Below are 19,501 nucleotides of genomic sequence, written 5' to 3'. Positions count from 1 at the left end.
TATCCAGCTGGCCCCAGCTGGCCCAGACCCTGCTGGTAACTCCCTAACACAGCACCCCCACCCCCACCCCCACCACAAGCAATGCAAGGAACCACTCTCATGGTTTCAGGGTATATGGCTCTATGTGCACCTAGGGTCAAAACCAGGCATCAAGGTAATTTACAAGTTAAGTTTAATGAGCCACCTTGGTTTGCATTTAAAATTCATGAGCCTCTTGGAACAGGTCACCTGGACTCTCCGCCAGGGAATAAGGAATTTATTTGACAATTAAACTTCTTGACCACTTGAGTAAGAAAATTCACATCTAGGAACTATACTTATGAATCCCAGAAGCCTTTTGAAATTGAGTCATTTCAAATTTAGCACCTGCAAGACACTGCTTGTTCCAATTAGGGACCTCTGTGGGGATTTCTTCCCCTTTTGGAATTCATCAATTTACATCTGTGTGCCTAAAACGAACAGACTAGTTTGTGTGTTTAAAAAAAAAAAAAAAAAAAAATCAGTCTCATTACTACTGAAAACTCAGCAGTATGATCACAGAGACCAAGGTCACATTCAAAAATTAAGAGGAGCTAATTATCACATATATTTAGAAGCAAAGCAATTCAGAATCGGTCTCAGCTCTCTTCTGTACTAGCTGTGAGATCGTGGACAAGTAGTTGTAGGTCTCTTAGGATGTGGACCTGGACTGTCCCCCAAGGTTTCCTGCACCAATGTCCAGAGGTGGGGCTTTGGGCGGCGGTTGGATCCTGAGGGCTCTGACCTCAGTGGATGAATTCACTGGTGGATTTGAATTTAATGGCATTTTCGGGAGGTGGTAGAAACTGCAGTAGGTGGGACCTCGTAGAAGGGAGTGGGTCCCTGGGGGTGTGCCCTTGGGGACTATATCTTTCTCCCCACCACTTCCTCTCTGTCTGCTTCCCAGTGGCCACCAGGTGACCGGGTCTGCTCTGCCATGGTGTTTGTCCACAGCACAGGCCTGGGCCAGTGGAGACAGCCCATCATGGACTGAAACCGTGAGCCAAAACAAATCTCTCCTCCTCTAACGTTGTTTTTCTCAGGTGTTTTATCACAGGGACAGAATGCTGACTTGACACCTCTCTGAGCTTCAGCCTTTGTTTTTAATTAGTCAAATGCAAATATTTCCTCCTACCTAGCAGTGTTCTGAGATGAAGCAATCAGCTATGCACACGGAGAGGTCAGCAGTCTCAAGAGAGTCTGTGGGCTGTTTACTCATCCGGAGGAAGGCGGGAGATGTGAGCTGGGAACACGTTTCACAGTGTTGGTTCTGCTGAGGTTTTGGGGAGGGTTCAGCACCTTCCTGTCTGGAGTTAGCGTTAGTGAACTTCCCCCTCTACTGCCACTGATTTATTTGGGTACGAGGTGGAGGACCTGTCCAGCCTCAGACCTGCAAAGCTGCACTGCTCAAACTTTCAGGCAGTTGGGTTCAAATGCTGATTCTGATCGGCCAGGGGCGGGCAGGGGCGCGCTGGGGCACCGGCCTCTGCATTTCCCTGGTAATGCCCTTGGTGCTGGCGAGGCTGGGCTTCCCCACCTCTGCACCACGGACACCTGGGGATGGATAGGTCCTTGTCATGCTTGCTCTGGGGCTGTCTTGTGCAACGGGCTGCAGTCCACTAGGTGCAAGGAACCGCGCCTCCCAACTCCGGCGGGGACATTCGAAATGCCTCTGAACACCACCAGGTCCCCAGGGGGGCACGGTCACCGGGTCCAGCACCTGTACCTTCCGAGGCAGTGCAATCAAGGTGCGCTCACCTCGGCGGGCAGCCCGGGCGCAGGCGGGCAGGTACCCTCGGGCGCTTGTGCAGATGGGGAAACTGAGGCCGGGCGCCGGGGCGGGTGGCGGGAAGGCCAGGGGGTCCCCGGGGACGGCGCCCACGTGCTCCGGCCCCGCCGGAAGCGGGCGCTGGGGCCGCGGAGACGCGGCAGCTACGCGCGCCCGGCAGCCTGGTCATGGGACCGCGGGCTCCGGCCGCCGCCCGACTTCGGGGACGGCCCGGGGCGGAGCGCGCGGAAGCCCGAGGGTCCCGGCCAGGCGGCCGCGGCGCCGCGGGTCCCCGGCCCTGAAAGACCCCGCCCCGCCCCGCCCCCGCGCCCTGACCGGAGGCTACCCACCCAGAAGCAGGCCGTCCATGTCGAAGATGAGGTGGGTGACGGGCCGCGGCGGGGGCGCGGGCGCGGGCGCCGCCATCTCTGCCGAGGAGGGGGCGGGGAAGAGGCGCGCGCGCCCGGCGGCCCCGCGCACGCGCACCGCGCGTCTCTCCACGCGGCAGCCGCACTGCGCACGCGCACTGCCGGCCGCCCGGCCGCCGCGAGCCTCAGGCGCCCCCGCGCACGCGCGATCCCGGCTGGACTCGCGCCGCTCCGCGCACGCGCGATCCCCGGCCGGACTCGCGCCGCTCCGCGCACGCGCGACTGGGCTCTGGGCCGCGGCCACCACCAAACGCCCAGGCGGCGCGTGGAAGAGCAGACGTTCGCCGGTGTCCAGAAACCGGCTGAGCCTCTCGGCCCCAGGCCGCGCAGAGTCGGGTGCCTTCTCTGCGGGGGGAAAATGCGTGACTTGGATGTGAAAGGGAGTCGAGGAGGAAGGAGGAGGGAGCGGGCAGGGGGATGGGGAGGGGGCGAGCAGAGACGCCCCGAGTGCCACCACCGCCCGCCACCTATTGCACACTAATGCCCTCGACCCCGGCGGCCCGCGGCGAGCTCATCCGAGCCCCAAGAGCAGACCGACTCCGGGACCCTGGGCGAATCTCCCTTAGGGTTTTTCCCGCCCGCTTGCCTGCGGCCCTGGACCAGGTCCGAGGGCGCGCGGCGCATGCGCAGTGCAGCGCCTGCATCTGAGCCTCTCTGCGGTGCCTGCCCAGCGCGAAGCTGCAGCAGAACCCTGGGAGTAAAGCAGCCTGCCCGACCGACAGCCCTTTCTGAAAAAGCCCTGCAGCCCTCCTCCCGCTCTTTGCCTACTCTGTTTCTTTTTTTCGTTTGCAACCTTTCAGAGGGCAACCTGGAAAGCTTCTCCCAAGCCCCCATCCTCAGGGAAATACCATGAAGGATGGGATCATACGAGAAGCAGAAATAAGACAGTTACCTAGACTTTAAAACGTGAGGGTGTATTTCTAGTCAAGGGCATAGACACCCCAGGATTCAGCTTAAATGTGATAGAGGCGGCAGGGGTGCATCTAGGCCTTAACCTTCCTCCAGTGTCAAATAATGGTGCCAAATGAGAAGAGGCGAGGTAATTCCATGATCCTAGGGAAGAGTATATGTTCGATAAAAGTGCATCATTTTATAGCCGCTGTCGACCAGGTAATGCAAACCTGATTTCCCCTTGAGGATGCTGGAACTCAGGGAAGACACGGATGGTGACCCTAATGCGATCATTCACGGATTCCGTATGAGTTTACTATGCCCACCGTGACACAGTACTACCAATCAGGGGACGTGAACAACAGAAATGTCTCATCCCTCTTATAAGAGCCAGCAGTCCTAAATCAAGGTGATTTCAGGGTTGATTCCTTCCGAGAGCACTGTTGGCAAAGGATCTATTCCAGGCCCCTCTCCTTGGCTTGTGTGTGGTTGTTATTTCCCTGTAGCCTGGTCTATCATATTCCCTCTGTGAGTCTCTCTGTCCAAATTTGCTCCTTTTCTAAGAACACCTATCCTAGCAAGTCAAGGTCCACCCAAATACCACATTGCAACACGATTATCTCTGTAAAGACTCTACTTTCAGATAAGGTCACTTTTTTGAGGCACTGGTGGTGAGCAATCCAACATCTCTTTTTGGGAGGTACAGTTGAGTCCACAGAAAATCCATTGCAGAAAGGTTGATGGGGTTCCTACCATGTGCCAACTCTCACAAGCTGGAGTCTTTAGAGTCGTCCTCAATTTCCTTCCGTTCTCTGGAATGGAAAAGAAAAAAAAGGATATCCAGGTGGGAAAGTTATTTTTGAATGTTCTTGTCACATCACAACGTTCTTATTTGTTAGTCTTGTCTTTTTTTTTTTTTTTTTTTTTAAACATTCGTTTAAAAAGGAAAAAAAAAAACTTTCAATGCCAGGGCTAAGAATTAAAAACCACAGCAGGAACTAGCTGGTGTGTTGTGAAGGGTCTCTGTGTCAGGGAGAGTGTCTTCCTAGCCGTGAGCCCAGGGAGCTGCCTGTCTTTTGAAACCTCCTGGAGCTTTGCTGCAAAAATAAGTCAATGTTTAGAAGAGCTTGTGGATGGCCTTGTTCCAAGGACCTGAGATACTTGTGAGGGTCACACTTGCTAGAGTTCCTCCACTTCATCCCAAGGCGTGAACTGCGGGAGACAATGCAGTGTGTTCCTTTTTAGGAACCCTGGTGCTAGCAAGGAATTTGGGTGAACTGCAGCTGCAGGGGCAAAGCGGCTGGTGAACTGCAGAGGAGAACACCAGAGAAGCTCCTGGGCGTGGGCTGCTTCTTTATTGCTCCCCAGATGTGAAAACGCGGTTGGTGATTTTTAGGAGTGTTTTTTTTTTTTTTTTTTTTTTAATTCATCCTTATATGCTCACAAGCTAGCATATTATTGGGAAAGGTTCATTTTCCACATTCTTCTGAAACATCCCTTGCATGCATAAGTTGGGAGACAGCTCTTGAAAATCAAATACGGCTCGGGTTGCAGTGGTGTATTCTTGCAATCCCAGTGGCTCCCAAGGCCGAGGCAGGAGGTTGGCAACTTGGAGGTCAGTCTCAGCAACTGAGCCAGGCCCTGAGCAACTCAGCAAGATCCTGTCTGTAAATAAAATATTAAAAGGGTAGGGATGTTGCTGAGTGGTTTTGTGCCCCTGGGTTCCATCTCCAGTACCGTCCCCCACCCCCCAAAAAGAAAATTCAAATAATCCAGGAAGGAGGAATGCATGCCTCTTGGTCACAAGCTAAGTTGGGGTGATTGGCCTTGTACAAACAAGCAACTAGTTACGCTTTAGCTCCTTTATGATTCTGCTAACAGCCAAACACAGACAGCTCCTATAGAGAAGTTGTAAGCTCACAGCCCACAAAGGACAGAGGCAGGAGACCGAGAGCAAACCTGCGATCAGCAAGCTTTCCTTGATTCTGCAGCAAGGTCTGTGGATCAGGCAAGAGAGAGTCCATTTTGTGGGTGTAGAGCTGGTCTCTGGGTTTCAGAAGGAGCCTGGGATTAGGGTTTCATTGGAGACTGCGGACCTGGGGTTGGACAGTCCGGCTGGTGGTGCAGGTGAGAACTTTAACTCGGGAAGGTCGTTGTTAAAAGCCGAAGCTCCTTGTTCTCTGGGGAGCTGTGAGTCCAGATCCCAAGTATGGGTACTCGAGTCTGGCCCGTAGCTTTTCTTTCTCTGGGATCCCTTGTTTCCCAGAGTTTCAGGATTTGCCGGGTCTCCATTTAGGGCTAATTTGCAATGGGGGAAGGTCAAAGTTCAGGGCCCAGCATTCAGTATCCACCCCTTTTCTTTAAGGCCTATTGTTATTGGGAAAGGATTTACTGGGAGAGGTTTAATGTTTGGCCAATTTCCCCTCCTCCAGAGCCACACTGTCCCTCCGTTTTTCTTGGGGAGTTGTCTTGTAGGAATATAATTTTCCAAAATCCTCCAGAAGTAGGATTCATTTCCTTCTGTGAATTACAGTATACATTTGCAAAATGATGGGACCGGAGCTAGCTTCTCCGGATCACTTTCAGATGCACCAGGTAAGATCCAGGCAACTGCGTGTGATATTGTCACAACACATGAAAGATTGATGGAACGGAAACTGGCGCTCTTTCCTCACACGTAAAGTTAAACGTGCCGCTTTTGACGTGGCGTGTATTTTTATACATACACCGCCTCCTTCATAGAGTCTTGGTTTATCTCAGCTTCCCTACTTTGCTTTCTTGGGGCAGGTCCGGGTGCACACGTTATCTGTTGTGTTTGGAAGGCTGCGTGAAGCCTCAGTTATCTTTGGATGCCCTCCTGGCTCTGAGGTTCACCAGGGAGAAGCTGGGAGCCAGCTGTGCGCAGGAGGAGACTCAGCCAGGGTGTCAGCTAAATAGCCTTCGCTAAGGATGGGGGAGGATGGCTCTGTTCTAAAAGGCAATTGCAAAACAAGGGTGGATTCTGCAACCTGAGAGCCAGCCTTCCAATTCCTTGGCCTAGGGGGATCCTGCATCTCCTGGGCTCAGCAGGAGCTGTGTTCACCAAAGCTTTGTTCTGGGGACCCACTGTAGCTCCTCTCTGCAGCCTCCTCCCCTCCAGCCCTGCCTCTCCCCTGCCCTCTCCCTGGGCGTGCTGTGGGCCCAGACTGACAAGTGCCTTGCAGAGTTGCTTCTGATGAAACCTGGCTTGGATTCTGCATTTATATCTAGAGTTGCACTGGGCCACAGTACGTCTCCCACAAAGGGGGACGGAATCTTCCAAATCGTTGCGTTGCGGTCGCGTGCACGTACAAATGTGTGACCTTGAATTCCACTATTATGTGTGATTATAATGCATTAAGAAAAATTTTTTTAAAAAAGAAATATTCTAAAGGGCATGTGCTGAAGAGTCTAAGATGAATGAAAGATTAGTTGCTCAAGGTGAAAATTGTCTCCTTATTTCAGAACTTCTGTGGACGGAGCCACGAACTCTCAAAGGCCCGCACAGTAGGTATGAGGTGCTTCTTACAGAAATAAGGAGCTTCCCAGAAGTGAAGTCCCCTGTCGTGGGCGGTAAGACCCCTGGAAAGGGGCAGGGCAGAGAGTTGGAACTTGGTCTTCCTTTCTCTAAATAGCAGAGCTGTTATTATATTTTCCTATACTTTTAAACAAGTCCTTATGTTGTAGTTAAGTAATCAAACCCATAGCCTGAATGGGCAATTAATAGAAAAGTAAAATCCAATAATGAGTGTACCAATAAAGGAAAAGTACTCTAGCAACTACCAAAAAAAAAAAAAAAATAGAAAACAACAAACAAGAAAGCTTCAACAAATGAAGAACAAGGCACTTTCTAACCTTCAGCAACTCACATGGCGATCCTGCATGGTGAGAGCCACCAACCCGTCCCATCCCTTGTAGAACGTCAGTGAGCCGGGCGTGGTGGTGCCCACCTGTAATCCCAGAAACTCCAGAGGCTGAGGCTGGAGGTTGAGTTCAAAGCCAGCCTCAGCAACTTAGGGAGGCCCTGTCTCAAAATAAAAAATAAAAAGGGTTGGGGATAGGGCTCAGTGGTTAAGCACCCCTGGGGTCCAAAAAGAAAAAAAGAAGAGAAAAAGAAATGCCAGATGATTCTTACACTGGGAATCCCTTCTGATTTTCAAATTTTCTCTTTCTTAACCAAATACCTGGAAGCAATCAGTTTGTGAGAACTCAGGATCTGGTCCAGTAACACAGGAAATGGCCCAGTAAATTTATGTAGTAAAATCCACAGATTCAGAATCTTTTTAAGGACCTCAAAGAATTGAACATTTGAGGATATTAAGGACAGTAGGATGTGTACGTATGTGGAGTACGTGTGTGGACGTGCATCCACGTACACGTTTACTATAGACGCAGATGATAGATCGATGTGGTGACTTTAAGAAACTTACAAGGGGGCATGCCTTTGTGGGTGATTTAAATATATTTCATTTATGTGCAAATACCATGTTATATTTTATATGAAATTTGTTATATATATTAGGTAAGGCGTGCGCTTTTAAGAAAATTAAGAAAAATGTATGCAAATTTAATTTATTTGTGATGTATATTATTTATGCTAGTAATATATATACTATATATCATATGGTAATAAGTATGTATTACATATAATATATAAGCATATATATAAAATATTTAAGTATATAATATATAAAATATATAAGCATATAAATGTACATTTATGTGATACATATATATTTTGTATATATGTATAGATTTTAAATTTTAACTAACTTTTGATTTATTCCAATTAGTTACACATGACAGCAGAAGGCATGTATACTTTTTGACAGATCAGACATAAACGGAGGGTCGTCTCTCATTTTTCTGACTGTCCATGTTGCAGGATCACATGGTCATGCAGTCACACATGCACATGAGTCAGCACGTCTGTTCACTCTACTGTCCTTCCTGCCCCACACCCTTTCCTCCCTTCACTCCCTCTACCTAATCTAAAGCACCTCTATTCTTCCCTAGCCCCCTCTTATTGTGAATTAGCTTCCACATATCCGAGAAAACATTCCACCTTTGGTTTTTGGGGTTCCACTTATTTCACTTATGGTATTCTTTAACTCCATCTATTTACCAACAAATGCCATCATTTCTTCTTCTTTAAAGCTGAGTAATAGTCCATATATCTTATATGTACATTTAATATGTATTATGTGTTCATATATACAAATATACACCACATACCAGATATATATGTTCCCCAACTATGATGGGAGTACATCTCTAGTCAGTTGGAAATGCATTTACTGCATTTAACCTACCAAATGCTCACAGGCTCTCCTAGCCTATTTTTGGGCGATAGGGGTACTGGAGAGTTTAGTGCTTAACCACTGGACCACATCGCTGGACCTTTTTATTTTTTTTATTTTGAGACAGGGTCTCACTAAGTTGCTTAGCACCTCACTAGTAGCTGAGGCTGGCCTCCAACTTACGATCCTCCTGTCTCAGCCTCCTGAGCTGCTGAGATTACAGGTGTATGCCACTGCACCTGGCTACCCAGCTTATCTTCAATACTCTCACACCCCATACCTGAGCCTCTCCGATACTGTGTGGTTTCCTCCCCACCATGATCCTGGGGCTGATGGGAGGCTTCCTGGCATTGCCAGAGTCTCGCACACCATCTGACTAGCTCAGGAAGAAGATCACAATCCAGCTTTGGGGGTACAGTTTCTACTGAATATCTATCATTTTCACTCCATTGGACAGTAAAAAAAAAAAACCCAAGTCTAAGCCTCCCAAGTCAGGGGCCACCTGGATATAGACACACGTGTGTGGTTATATAAGACACTTAAAACTTGGCCTGTGTGTGCATATATATAGATTTAAATATATTGCATTGGTTGTATAATAGATAAAATTGCGTAATAGGTAAACGAAGTCCATGCATCAGACAGGTACAATTTGCGTATCTTTGTTCTTTTGTGGGTGCGATGTGTGTATTTTGTGTTCTTTAGTTGGATCTATTGGTGGGCTGCTGGGGTATTAATGTATGAAGAATAACGTTTAAGAAACGTATATTTCAGCTCGATTTCCTAGGGCTATTTAAACGACTCTGGAAAACCGTAGAGGCAATCAATTTCCCTGGCTCTTTCCTCCTGGAGTAAACTCGAAGGCTATTTAAAGAAAGGTAATTTACTAGGACTTAGTTTTTGCTTTAATAATAAAGCTATAACTTCAGACGGCAGAATGCAATATATCAGGGAGGAAAAACCATGACTAGGCCTGTATAGAACAGGGGCGGAATGCTAATTAAAAGTCACAATACCCCAAAACAGCCACACTGAGAGTCCTCGGAATTGTCCGTCTTCCTTTTCTGATCTGCCCAGTTATGAGTAACAGGTGGAGGCAGGATTCTGGGAGGGAGGGAATTTCCTGTGACTTTTTCCCCCTGTGTGTGACCTTACAAGCTTCATTTCAATTGCTAAGGAGGGTCCCAAGACCAGAGGCAGGACACTTGAGATGCTATGTTAGCTTGATGTGACTGTAACAAACGCCCGGAGATCATCAACTTATAAAGAGGAAAAGTCCCTGTGGGCTTGCCGTTTTGGAGGTTCCTGTCCATGATCCATTGGCTTTGTTGCTTTGGACCTGTGACTAGTGAGCAGATCGTGGTGGGAACAGGTGGCGGAAGAATATTTGCCACCTGAGGGCCAGGGAGCCAAAGAGAGGAAGAGACCCGGGTTCTTCAGTCCCCTTCAAGGACCTGGCCCCAATAACCAAAAGACTGCCACCGCCCCACAGCACGGTCCCAAGGACGGAGCCTTTACCAAGAGGGCATTTAGAGGGATACCCAAGACCCAGACTGTAGCAGGTGTTCAACATTCGTGGCTTGGAGAACAGCTGAGTCCCTGCCGGGCGGACGCAGTTCTCTGATGCTGAGTCTGTCCCAATGCACATGGTCCAGTGGAAGGAGTTCTGCATTGTATTTTGGGGCTCTGAGCTGCCGCTTCCCCTGTGGCTAAGAGAAGCCCTTCTCTAAGCTCCATGCTGCTCCATCCCCATGGACTGGATTTGCAGGGAACCTCGGGTGGGTGTCTTGCACCAGGTCCCTCATTACCAAGCCTCAGTCTGTGCTCCTGCATCCGCTGCGTGTCTTGGAGAGTGAGTCTTTGCTCGCTGAACTCTGCTGCTCTCATTCCCTGGGACTCGGATGGGATTTCCCGCCAGCAGTCTCTACGATGGTAAAGTTTAAGGAGATGGTGACCAGGGTCGCTCGTGGGTTCCTGAGTGGTGATCAGCGCGATCACAGGAATGTCAGTCCCCAGCCGGGTTCGACCCTGAGCGAGTCCGCGGAGCGCCTGCCTGGATTCCTGTAACAGACCCCCCTCTGCTTTATCAAACCACAGCCTTTTTCGTCTGAATTGAAATCTTCTCCCTTGGGTGCTATTAAAATCGCCAAAAAGCAGCATCTAGGTCTCTGCCAGGCACAAAGGCCTGGACCGTCACGGCTCATCAGTAACGGTGCCTGGAGTGTATTCCCCTGCCTGCCCCCCAGGGCGGGCGCTGGTGTCCAGCAGATGCAAACCGCCCTGGAACCCAGGGTGCTAGGCGGTGCCGGAATCGAGTCAGGTCTGTCTGACCCCAGCGTCCTCCTTCCTGAAATAGAAGCAGCCTTCTGAGTGAGCATTTATCAGAACAGGGTGCTCAGTGGACCGCGTCATCCGCTGAGCGGAAAGAAACGGTGTCGGAGAAATGTCTCCAGCCGATCCCCAGGAACCTGGGGAAGGCGGACCTCCCAGAAAGCATCTTACAAACGAGGGGAGAGACTTGCCAGCAGGTTTCTGGACCGCTGGAGCCCAGCCAGCTCTCTCTCGACCTCAGATCTGTGAGGAGGCTCCGATCTGTCTGTGCCTTTCTGGGGACACCAGAAATGACCACGCAGGATGCCCGGCCAGGGCATGTGTCGGCAGAGACCTCATTTCCAAGCATCTCTCAAAGAAGTGTGCGTGATCAGAAGATGCCCAAGACTAGCCGGGGACCGGCAGGGAGGAAGCATGCGGCCCTTTGGATTTGTGCTTCAGGGATGCACTTGGGGGGCAGTGTGGCAACCCACGCCTGCAATCCCAGCCACTGCAGAGGCCAGGGCAGCAGGGTCCCTAGCTGGAGACCAGCCCGGGCAACGTCCGGAGACCCTCGTCTCAAAATAAAATAGAAAGCAGATACGGGTTGGCTCAGTGCTTGCTGAGTAGGTGGCTTCAATGTCTATGCCAAAAAATAAAACAAGAATAATGAGAAGAAAAGCATTCTTGGAAGGAGGCTGGAGAGAGGCCTCCAAGAGGGAAGAGAAACCCGGGTGCTGCCATAGGCACGCAGGACCCACCCAAGCACGCTTCTGCCGGAGGTGGGCTGGCGAGAAAAGGAAGAAGTCCTACTCCAGAATCAAAAGTGCAGAGATTTAATATCCCAAGGGATGGTCAGTCTTCAAGCTTGGATGCATTCCGCACGTGGAAGCAGCATGGCGCACTGGCTGGCACAGGGCACGTCTGCAAGGAACAGGTTACATTGAGACCCCGGGAGACAGGACGGCGCCTCTGGGTGAGGGTTCCTTCGGGTGGCAAGAGAGTCCCTCATTCACGTGCACGCATGTCAACAGGTGTCAGCATCCTCTGTCCCTCCTGGCTGGGAAGGACGGGGATAGAGGTTCACGCCAGCCACGTGCCGGGCATGGCCAGCAGGGGCACACAGAGGCATCCCGCAGAAGCCGGGTGGGCGACGTGGCAGAGAAGCATTGCGAGTGATCTTCTGAGGTTCCGGCCGTGCATAGGTGTGGGCTGCGAGGACGCTCCGGGGATTTTGTCAGCGTCGCCTGGCACCCAGGAAGCTGCCTTCCTGACACCCTTGCCTCACCCGGGTGTGGCGAGCTAGAGAATGAATTCCTCGGGGCGTCTGGACTACGTCCTCTGGAACTCACTGAGGTGCCTGGGACGCCGAGCAGATCAGGGGCCACGTCACCCTGGCTGTGGCCGCCTCCGGTTCCTTCTGCGTGGAGGACAAACCCTGTGTGCACCGCAGGTTACCAACCTCTGCCCTCCTGCTGGACGCAAGAAATGCATGCTGCAGGGTGCTTGGGAAAGGTGCCCGGGGACCTGGCGTCCCTCCTGAGGTCCCCTGAGGTCAGGGGGTCACTAGGTGAATAAGCATTGCAGGGAAGTATTTGGAGCTGGTACGCAGAGCCCCCGGAGGTGACTGCGCCTTATCTCTGACTGGTATCTGAAGCACGTGGGGCACGGGACGGGGGCAGGCAGGCGGGGAGGCAGCATAACTTCTCCATGATCGACGGGTCCGTGACCCCGGATGACCTCTGCTCCAGGGACGGTCTGATATAACTGCCAGGGTTGTCAAGTCCACGTTCACACCGGGTGAGCTTCTGGCCCGGGCGCCGTCGGGTGAGACGATGTGACAAGCCTGCCCCGGATCCTGGAAGGACAGGTCCAGAGCGCCGAGCCTCCCCGCACCGGGAGCAGCCAGATCCCAAAGCCACACAGCAAGGCAGCCGGTGAGTTGGAGGGGACGGTTGCTCTGAGCCGCTCTGCCCAGCAGACTCTCAGACCCGGCAGAGACAGAGAAAAGAGGCTTCTGCATCTTGACTCTTCCCAGGGAGCCTAGCGGCTTCTCCGTCGCCTTGTCTTTCTGCAACAGCTGAATAGCATGTGGCGGGGGAGGATTGATAAGAGAGGTGGAGAGTGACCTCTGGGCCATGGGGTTTTCAGCTCTCTTGGTGGGGCTCACGGAAAGGTGGGCGGTTTTCATCGGTGGCGTTGAAGGAAATCAGGGGGAAACAGAAGAAAAAACTCCAACAATGTATCCACAGGATGGATCTTGTTGTCTGCAGCTTTAAAGGAAATCACTGGGAAAGAGGAGAAGGGGCAGGAGGGAGAGGAGGAGGGGGAGGAGGAGGAGGGGGAGAAGGAGCAGGAGGAGGAGGAGGAGGGGGAGGAGGAGGAGGAGGGGGAGAAGGAGGAGGAGGGGGAGGAGAAGGGGAGGAGGGGGAGCAGCAAGAAGAGGAGGGGGAGGAGGAGGGGAGGAGCAGGAGGAGAAGGGGGAGGAGGAGGAGGAGAAGGGGAGGAGGGGGAGGAGGAGGAGGAGGAGGAGGAGGAGGAGGAGCAGGAGGAGGAGGAGGAGGGGGAGAAGGAGGAGGAGGAGGAGGGGAGGAGGGGGAGAAGGAGGAGGAGGGGGAGGAGAAGGGGAGGAGGGGGAGCAGCAAGAAGAGGAGGGGGAGGAGGAGGGGAGGAGCAGGAGGAGGAGCAGGAGGAGGAGGAGGAGGGGGAGGAGGAGGAGGAGGAGGAGCAGGAGGAGGAGGAGGAGGGGGAGAAGGAGGAGGAGGAGGAGGGGAGGAGGGGGAGGAGGAGGAGGGGGAGGAGAAGGGGAGGAGGGGGAGCAGCAAGAAGAGGAGGGGGAGGAGGAGGGGAGGAGCAGGAGGAGAAGGGGGAGGAGGAGGAGGAGAAGGGGAGGAGGGGGAGGAGGAGGAGGAGGAGGAGGAGCAGGAGGAGGAGGAGGAGGGGGAGGAGGAGGAGGAGCAGGAGGAGGAGGGGGAGAGGGAGGAGGAGGAGAGGGAGGAGGAGGAGGGGCAGAAGGGGGGGCAGGAGGAGGAGGAGGAGGAGCAGAAGGAGGAGGCGGGGGAGGAAGCAAGAAGAGGAGGGGGAGGAGGAGGGGAGGAGCAGGAGGAGAAGGGGGAGGAGGAGGAGGAGAAGGGGAGGAGGGGGAGGAGGGAGAGCAGGAGGAGGAGGGGGAGGAGCAGGAGGGGGAGAAGAGGAGGAGGAGGAGGAGGGGAAGGGGAGGAGGGGGAGCAGGAGGAGGAGGAGGAGGAGGAGAGGGAGGAGGGGGAGGAGGAGGGGAGGAGGAGGGGGAGGGCGAGGAGGAGGAGGAGGAAACAACTACAACAATGTATCCATTAGTTCTTTTTCCCTGAAACAAGGTGCTCTTTAAGGAGAAGGAGGAATGGCCAAATACTCTTTCTGGATTAAAGCAGTAGTTCGGAAACACAGGCTTTAGTGAAATAGAGTAGCCGGGAGCTCAGAAGAAAGACGCCATCAGGCATGGTGCAAAGGAAAGGTGCATTTGCATTAGAGCGCATACCGAGGGAAAACGCGTTGGTTAGCCTGACGAATTAAGGGTTCGAGCCACTGCTTCCCAAGAGGATATGACCAATATGAGACAGACCTCTCCATTCAACGTAGGTCATGCAAGACTGGGGTTCTTGTAACTTTGTCATCCGTTGCTTTTCTGGGGGGAAAAATTGTAAATAGCAGCTGATACTACTATTTCTTTTTGCTTTTTCTTTTCACTTTGCAAGTTTTCTTAAATGTTGAAGATGCAGATTCCAAACGTATTGTAAATACCCTGAGTCTGTATTCTAAAGAAAAATAAAAAAGAGCAGAACTTTCTCCTTGATTAAGAGGCTCCTGGGTTTATAGCCAAAGGACTTAAAATCAGCACACTACAGTGACCCAGCCACATCAATGTTCATAGCAGCTCAACTGACAATAGCTAAACTATGGAACCAACCTAGGTGCCCTCAACAGATGAATGGATAAAGAAAATGTGGTATATATACATGATGAAATATTACTCAGCCATAAAAAAAAATAAAATCATGGCATTTCCTGGTGAATGGATGGAGCTGGAGAATATCATGTTAGTGAAACCCAGAAAACCAAAGGCCAAAAGTTTTTCCGATATGTGGATTCTAATTCACAATAAGTAGGGGCTAAGGAAGAACACAGTTACTTTAGATTAGGTAGAGGGAGTGAAGGGAGGGAAGGGTGTGGGGCAGGAAGGACAGTAGAGTGAACAGACATGGTGACTCATGTGCATGTGTGACTGCATGACCATGTGATCCTGCAACATGTGCAATCAGAAAAATGAGAGACGACCCTCCATTTATGCCTGATCTGTCAAAGTGCATCCATGCCTTCTGCTGCCAGGTGCAACTGATTAGAACAAATTAAAAAATCTTAAAAAGAAAGAGGCATACACATAAATTGCTGGATGTCCACCCAGGACCATGGAGCCAGGCGTTTGGGAACAGGCTGTGTTGGTTTTCTTGTAGAAGCCGGTCTCTGTTTCTGAGCATTACTTGGTTGATCTGCTCTGTTCCACTCTTCTCTCTTTCACCTCTATAGACGGACTCAGCTTGCTAATGAATGAGTTTGTGGCTCAGAAATGTGCCTGTTTTCTAAAACTTCGTAAGAATTCCGTGACGTGAGCGTAGGAGACAGGTTCACGTTCGCAGCGTGTGCCGGGCATGAATTCCGAACCCATGGAATGCGGGATATTTTTCTCCAAGGAGAGAGGCTGAGACACTGTTGGCCTCTATTCATTGACAAGGCGATCGCGACTTAACAAGTGGTAGCATCGGCAGACGGAAATCTGAAGACAGGACTCCCCCTCAGGACCTCAATGGTCAATGTCAGACATCCCTTTCAAACTCAACCGCAGCGAAGATTTAAAGTTCGCAGGAAAAGTAGGTACACGCCTGCGTTCCCAGCACCTCGGGAGGCTGAGGCAGGAGAACGTGAGTTGGAGGCCAGCTCAGCAACTTAGCAAGATAAAATATAAACAGGGCTGGGGATGTGGCTGGGCGGTCACCGCCCCTGGGTTCCATCCGTGGTACCGAAAAGAAAAGTTTGCAGGGCAGCGATGTTTTTTCCCCGTATTGTGTATCATGATAATGCAGGAGGAAAGCCATGATTTAAAAGGAAAAAAAAAAAAATGCGTGAGCTTTTGGCCGTGGGCCCTCTCCGCCAGATTACAGAGAAAAAGAAAGAAAGACAGAAACCGCAGGGTTGAAGGCTGAGCCCCGTGGCGGCACCAGCTTAGCGTGGAGGAGACCTTGGCTCCAATCTCTTGGGAAGAGAGGAAGAGAGAGGAAGAAGAAAGGAAGGAGGAAGAAAGGAAGGAAGGAAGGAAGGAAGAAAGGAAGGAAGAAAGGAAGGAAGGAAGGAAGAAGGAGGGAGGAAGGAAGGAAGGAAGGAAGGAAGGAAGGAAGGAAGGAGGGAGGGAGGGAGGGAGGAAGGAAGGAAGGAGGAAGGAAGGAAGGAAGAAGAAGGAAGGAAGGAGGAAGGAAGGAAGGAAGGAAGAAGGAGGGAGGAAGGAAGGAAGGAAGGAGGAAGGAAGGAAGGAAGGAAGGAAGAAGGAGGGAGGAAGGAAGGAAGGAAGGAAGGAGGGAGGGAGGGAGGAAGGAAGGAAGGAGGAAGGAAGGAAGGAAGAAGAAGGAAGGAAGGAGGAAGGAAGGAAGGAAGGAGGAAGGAAGGAAGGAAGGAAGGAAGGAAGGAGGGAGGGAGGAAGTAAGGAAGGAGGAAGGAAGGAAGGAAGGAAGGAAGAAGAAGGAAGGAAGGAAGGAAGGAAGGAGGGAGGAAGTAAGGAAGGAGGAAGGAAGGAAGGAAGGAAGGAAGGAAGAAGAAGGAAGGAAGGAAGGAAGGAAGGAAGGAAGGAGGAAGGAGGAAGTAAGGAAGGAAGGAAGGAAGGAAGGAGGAAGGAAGGAAGGAAGGAAGGAAGGAAGGAGGAAGGAAGGAAGGAAGGAAGGAAGGAAGGAAGGAAGGAAGGAGGGAGGGAGGGAGGGAGGGAGGGAGGGAGGGGGGAGGGAGGGAGGGAGGGAGGAAGGAAGGAAGGAAGGAAGGAAGGAAGGAAGGAAGGAAGGAAGGAAGGAGGAAGGAGGGAGGGAGGGAGGGAGGGAGGGAGGGAGGGAGGAAGGAAGGAAGGAAGGAAGGAAGGAAGGAAGGAAGGAAGGAAGGAAGGAAGGAAGAAGGAAGGGAGGGAGGGAGGAAGGAAGGAAGGAAGGGAGGAAGAGAGAGGACGAAGAAAGAGATGCTCTGCCCGCTTGGTTTCCGGCCTCTCTTCTCAGGACGATGGCAGCCTCCTTTGGAATCACCCTTGTTGAGCTGATGTGAGTCAGGGAGGCCTCCCATGGCCCCGGATCACAAGTAACAGGATGTGAGGTGTCAGGACAGGTGAGGTCTCACCTCCTGGGACTGAGAAAAAGAAAAAAAAAAAACAATGCTGAGTCAAAATAGTTGAGGTGCCAATGCCAACGCTCACGCCCTGCTGCTCGGAGGCGGCAGCGACGGCGGGCACAGGCTGGCCCCGCGTGACTGGGAGCTGCTCCCGGCGGGGGACACTGCTGCAGTCCCGCAGAGGCAGGCGCCTGGACCTGGGGTCTGCAGAGAGCCGGCGCGCCTGCAGCCTCTCTGGATGCAGGTGTTTCTCGGGACGGCCCGAGTTCCCGCTGCCTGGCTCATTAGGCAGGGCTGCCCCGGGGGTCCCTGCTGGCCTCTGCCGTCCAGGCCACTCTGCTGATGGCTCCGTGGCTGGCTTTGCTCACACGGGACATCTGCCCTCCTCTTTTGCACAAAGAAAGCAAAAGGGAAAGCCAACCACGGACTCTGCCGGCTTTGGAACCCAGGCATGTCACACAGCCGTCACGATGAACCGGCCTCACGCGGCTGGACGCCGGGCACTGTTTTATGTCACTGCCGAGCTCTTTTAAATTGCTGAGGCCGGCCTCCAACTTCTGATCCTCCTGCCTCAGGCTTTGGAGCCGCTGAGAGCCACCACACCTGGCCTCACTGGGGCTTTGAACTTCAAACAGGGATTGGGTTTAGTTGCCTGCTGGCCAGTGCTCAGGTGCAGCGGCCATGATGCACACCTGCATTACCTGCCCGCACTTATTGCAGCTTTTCCATGTGGGGAGAATGCCAAGTTCAGCCAGAAAAGCTGGCCTTCTGGTGTCCCTGTCTGTTCAGAAGCAAGTTCTGCCTGGCCAGGGTCACTGGGCTCAGGGGTGCAGAAGGTCCCCTGTTGAGAAATACCAAGTTAGAGGACGGATCCCGTTTTCCAGTCACATTTCTGTAACTTTGCCACCTTACATTTCTGCAGAAAGTGACCTCTCCTGCTCGGCTTCATTTCCTGTTTGTTTTTCCCCTTTTCTCCGCGGGACCCCGTGAACCTGAGTCCCATTCTGCCGGTGGGAAAAGTCACCCTGAGCCTCTCTAGACCGTGTCAGCTTTTGCAAAAAAGGGTCATTATCAAATGATCTCCATATCAGGAGGCAAAGTCACCGCTGCCGGCAATCCGGAAAGGATTCCAGGAACTAATGATTGCCCGTGAGACCAAGTGACAGGCAAGCTCATGAATGTCGGGGTGCTACATCCGGGTGCCTCCGTCTCACAGGCCGCCTGACTCACCAGGCGTTCGCGGCAGGTGGCAGAGAGCCAGGGCCCGTCTTGCTCAACTCCAGGAAGGGATTTTTCAGTTGCAAAAGGGAGAAGTGCACAGGATGGGAGGAAGCGCCCCGGGCGAGAAATGATCGCTTTTCCAACAGGGCTGTACAGAGGCTTCCGCTCAGAGCCCTCCCTGCAGTGGAAAACACCTGGGTTTGCATTCTAGTTAGGTTTCATGGACTTGATGCTATAGCAAGTGGGTTGAGTGGTGCACACCTGTGATCCCAGTGGCTTGGGAGGCTGGGGCAGGAGGATGGCAAAGTGGAGGCCAGCCTCAGAGACGTCCCAAGTCCCTAAACAGCTTAGCGAGAATTTGTCTCAAAATTAAAAAAAAAAGAAAAAAAAAATTAAAAGAGGGCTGGGGATGGGCTCAGCAGTGAAGCTCACCTGAGTTCAATCCCAGACTGTAGTGGCGATCCATTGCCAAGTGCCAAAGCGACACAAAGTTTGGGAATTTGAACAGCAGATTTTGATCAGGAATCCTGGCATGGAGTCCCAAGTTCATTCCAGTTCTTGGCAGAATGGAGTTCCTTACGGTTAGAGATGGAAGTCCTCAGCTCCTGGGGACCATCCCTCCACATGGGTAGTTTGTTGTTGTAGTAGATGGACAGAGTACCTTTATTTTACACACACACGCATTTTTTTAATGCGGTGCTGAGACTCAAACCCCGTGCCTCACACGTGCTTAAAGCACTCTACCACTGAGGCACAGCCCCAGCCCCAACGACGACATTGTTACAGCACAACTCTCTGCTCTATCAAGACCAGCAGGAAAGAGACTCTGGAAGTCACTTTTCAAGCACTCACCTGATTTGGTCAGGCCCACCCTTTTCTGTTTTGGGAGAAATAGAGAGTCAGCTATTTAGGGATCACAATGAAACAATGCAAGACCCCCTCACTGTTGCCAGGCGCTGTTGGTTAGAAGCGAATCATAATTTCCAACTTCAGTCAAAAGGGAAAGACACAAAGGGGTAGGGACCAGGGGGTGCTCGGAACCTGGAAGTCGGTCACGGGATCCCGACTCCGATGGTTGCTTTTTGGTCAGGGGGTTTGGAATAACCGCTCAGGCGAACGCATTCCTATCTGCAGGCGGGAACGGCCGGGCACCC

At 52.1% G+C, this 19,501-nt stretch overlaps 2 protein-coding genes across 7 annotated transcripts in view; one reads left to right on the top strand and one right to left on the bottom strand.

The window, feature by feature from the left end:
- Nucleotides 1-19,501, top strand: part of STS (steroid sulfatase) — a 437,786-nt gene that overhangs the window by 285,791 nt on the left and 132,494 nt on the right. Inside the window, exon 1 of one of the 5 annotated variants that reach the window (XM_079123182.1) lies at nucleotides 713-1,016. The exons of 1 other annotated variant lie outside the window; for it this stretch is intronic. The gene's annotated coding sequence lies outside the window, so the exon portion shown is untranslated. Of the gene's footprint in view, nucleotides 1-712; nucleotides 1,017-1,550; nucleotides 1,767-1,928; nucleotides 2,168-12,542; nucleotides 12,671-19,501 lie in introns of those variants that run through there. 3 more of the 5 variants (XM_079123183.1, XM_079123180.1, XM_079123181.1) reach the window with 3 other exon arrangements.
- Nucleotides 1-19,501, bottom strand: part of PUDP (pseudouridine 5'-phosphatase) — a 205,734-nt gene that overhangs the window by 59,659 nt on the left and 126,574 nt on the right. The window contains exon 1 of one of the 2 annotated variants that reach the window (XM_079123279.1): nucleotides 2,137-2,270. The exons of the other annotated variant lie outside the window; for it this stretch is intronic. Coding sequence (XP_078979405.1) covers nucleotides 2,137-2,212 — 76 coding nt within the window. The 5' untranslated portion in view covers nucleotides 2,213-2,270. Of the gene's footprint in view, nucleotides 1-2,136; nucleotides 2,271-19,501 lie in introns of those variants that run through there. 2 annotated transcript variants of the gene reach the window in all.

Source organism: Sciurus vulgaris, assembly GCF_902686455.1.
Source record: "Sciurus vulgaris genome assembly, chromosome: X".
In the NCBI taxonomy this organism is placed as follows: Eukaryota; Metazoa; Chordata; class Mammalia; order Rodentia; family Sciuridae; genus Sciurus; species Sciurus vulgaris.
The sequence above is the reverse complement of the archived record's forward strand: the minus strand, read 5'-3'. Positions and strand labels throughout refer to the sequence as shown.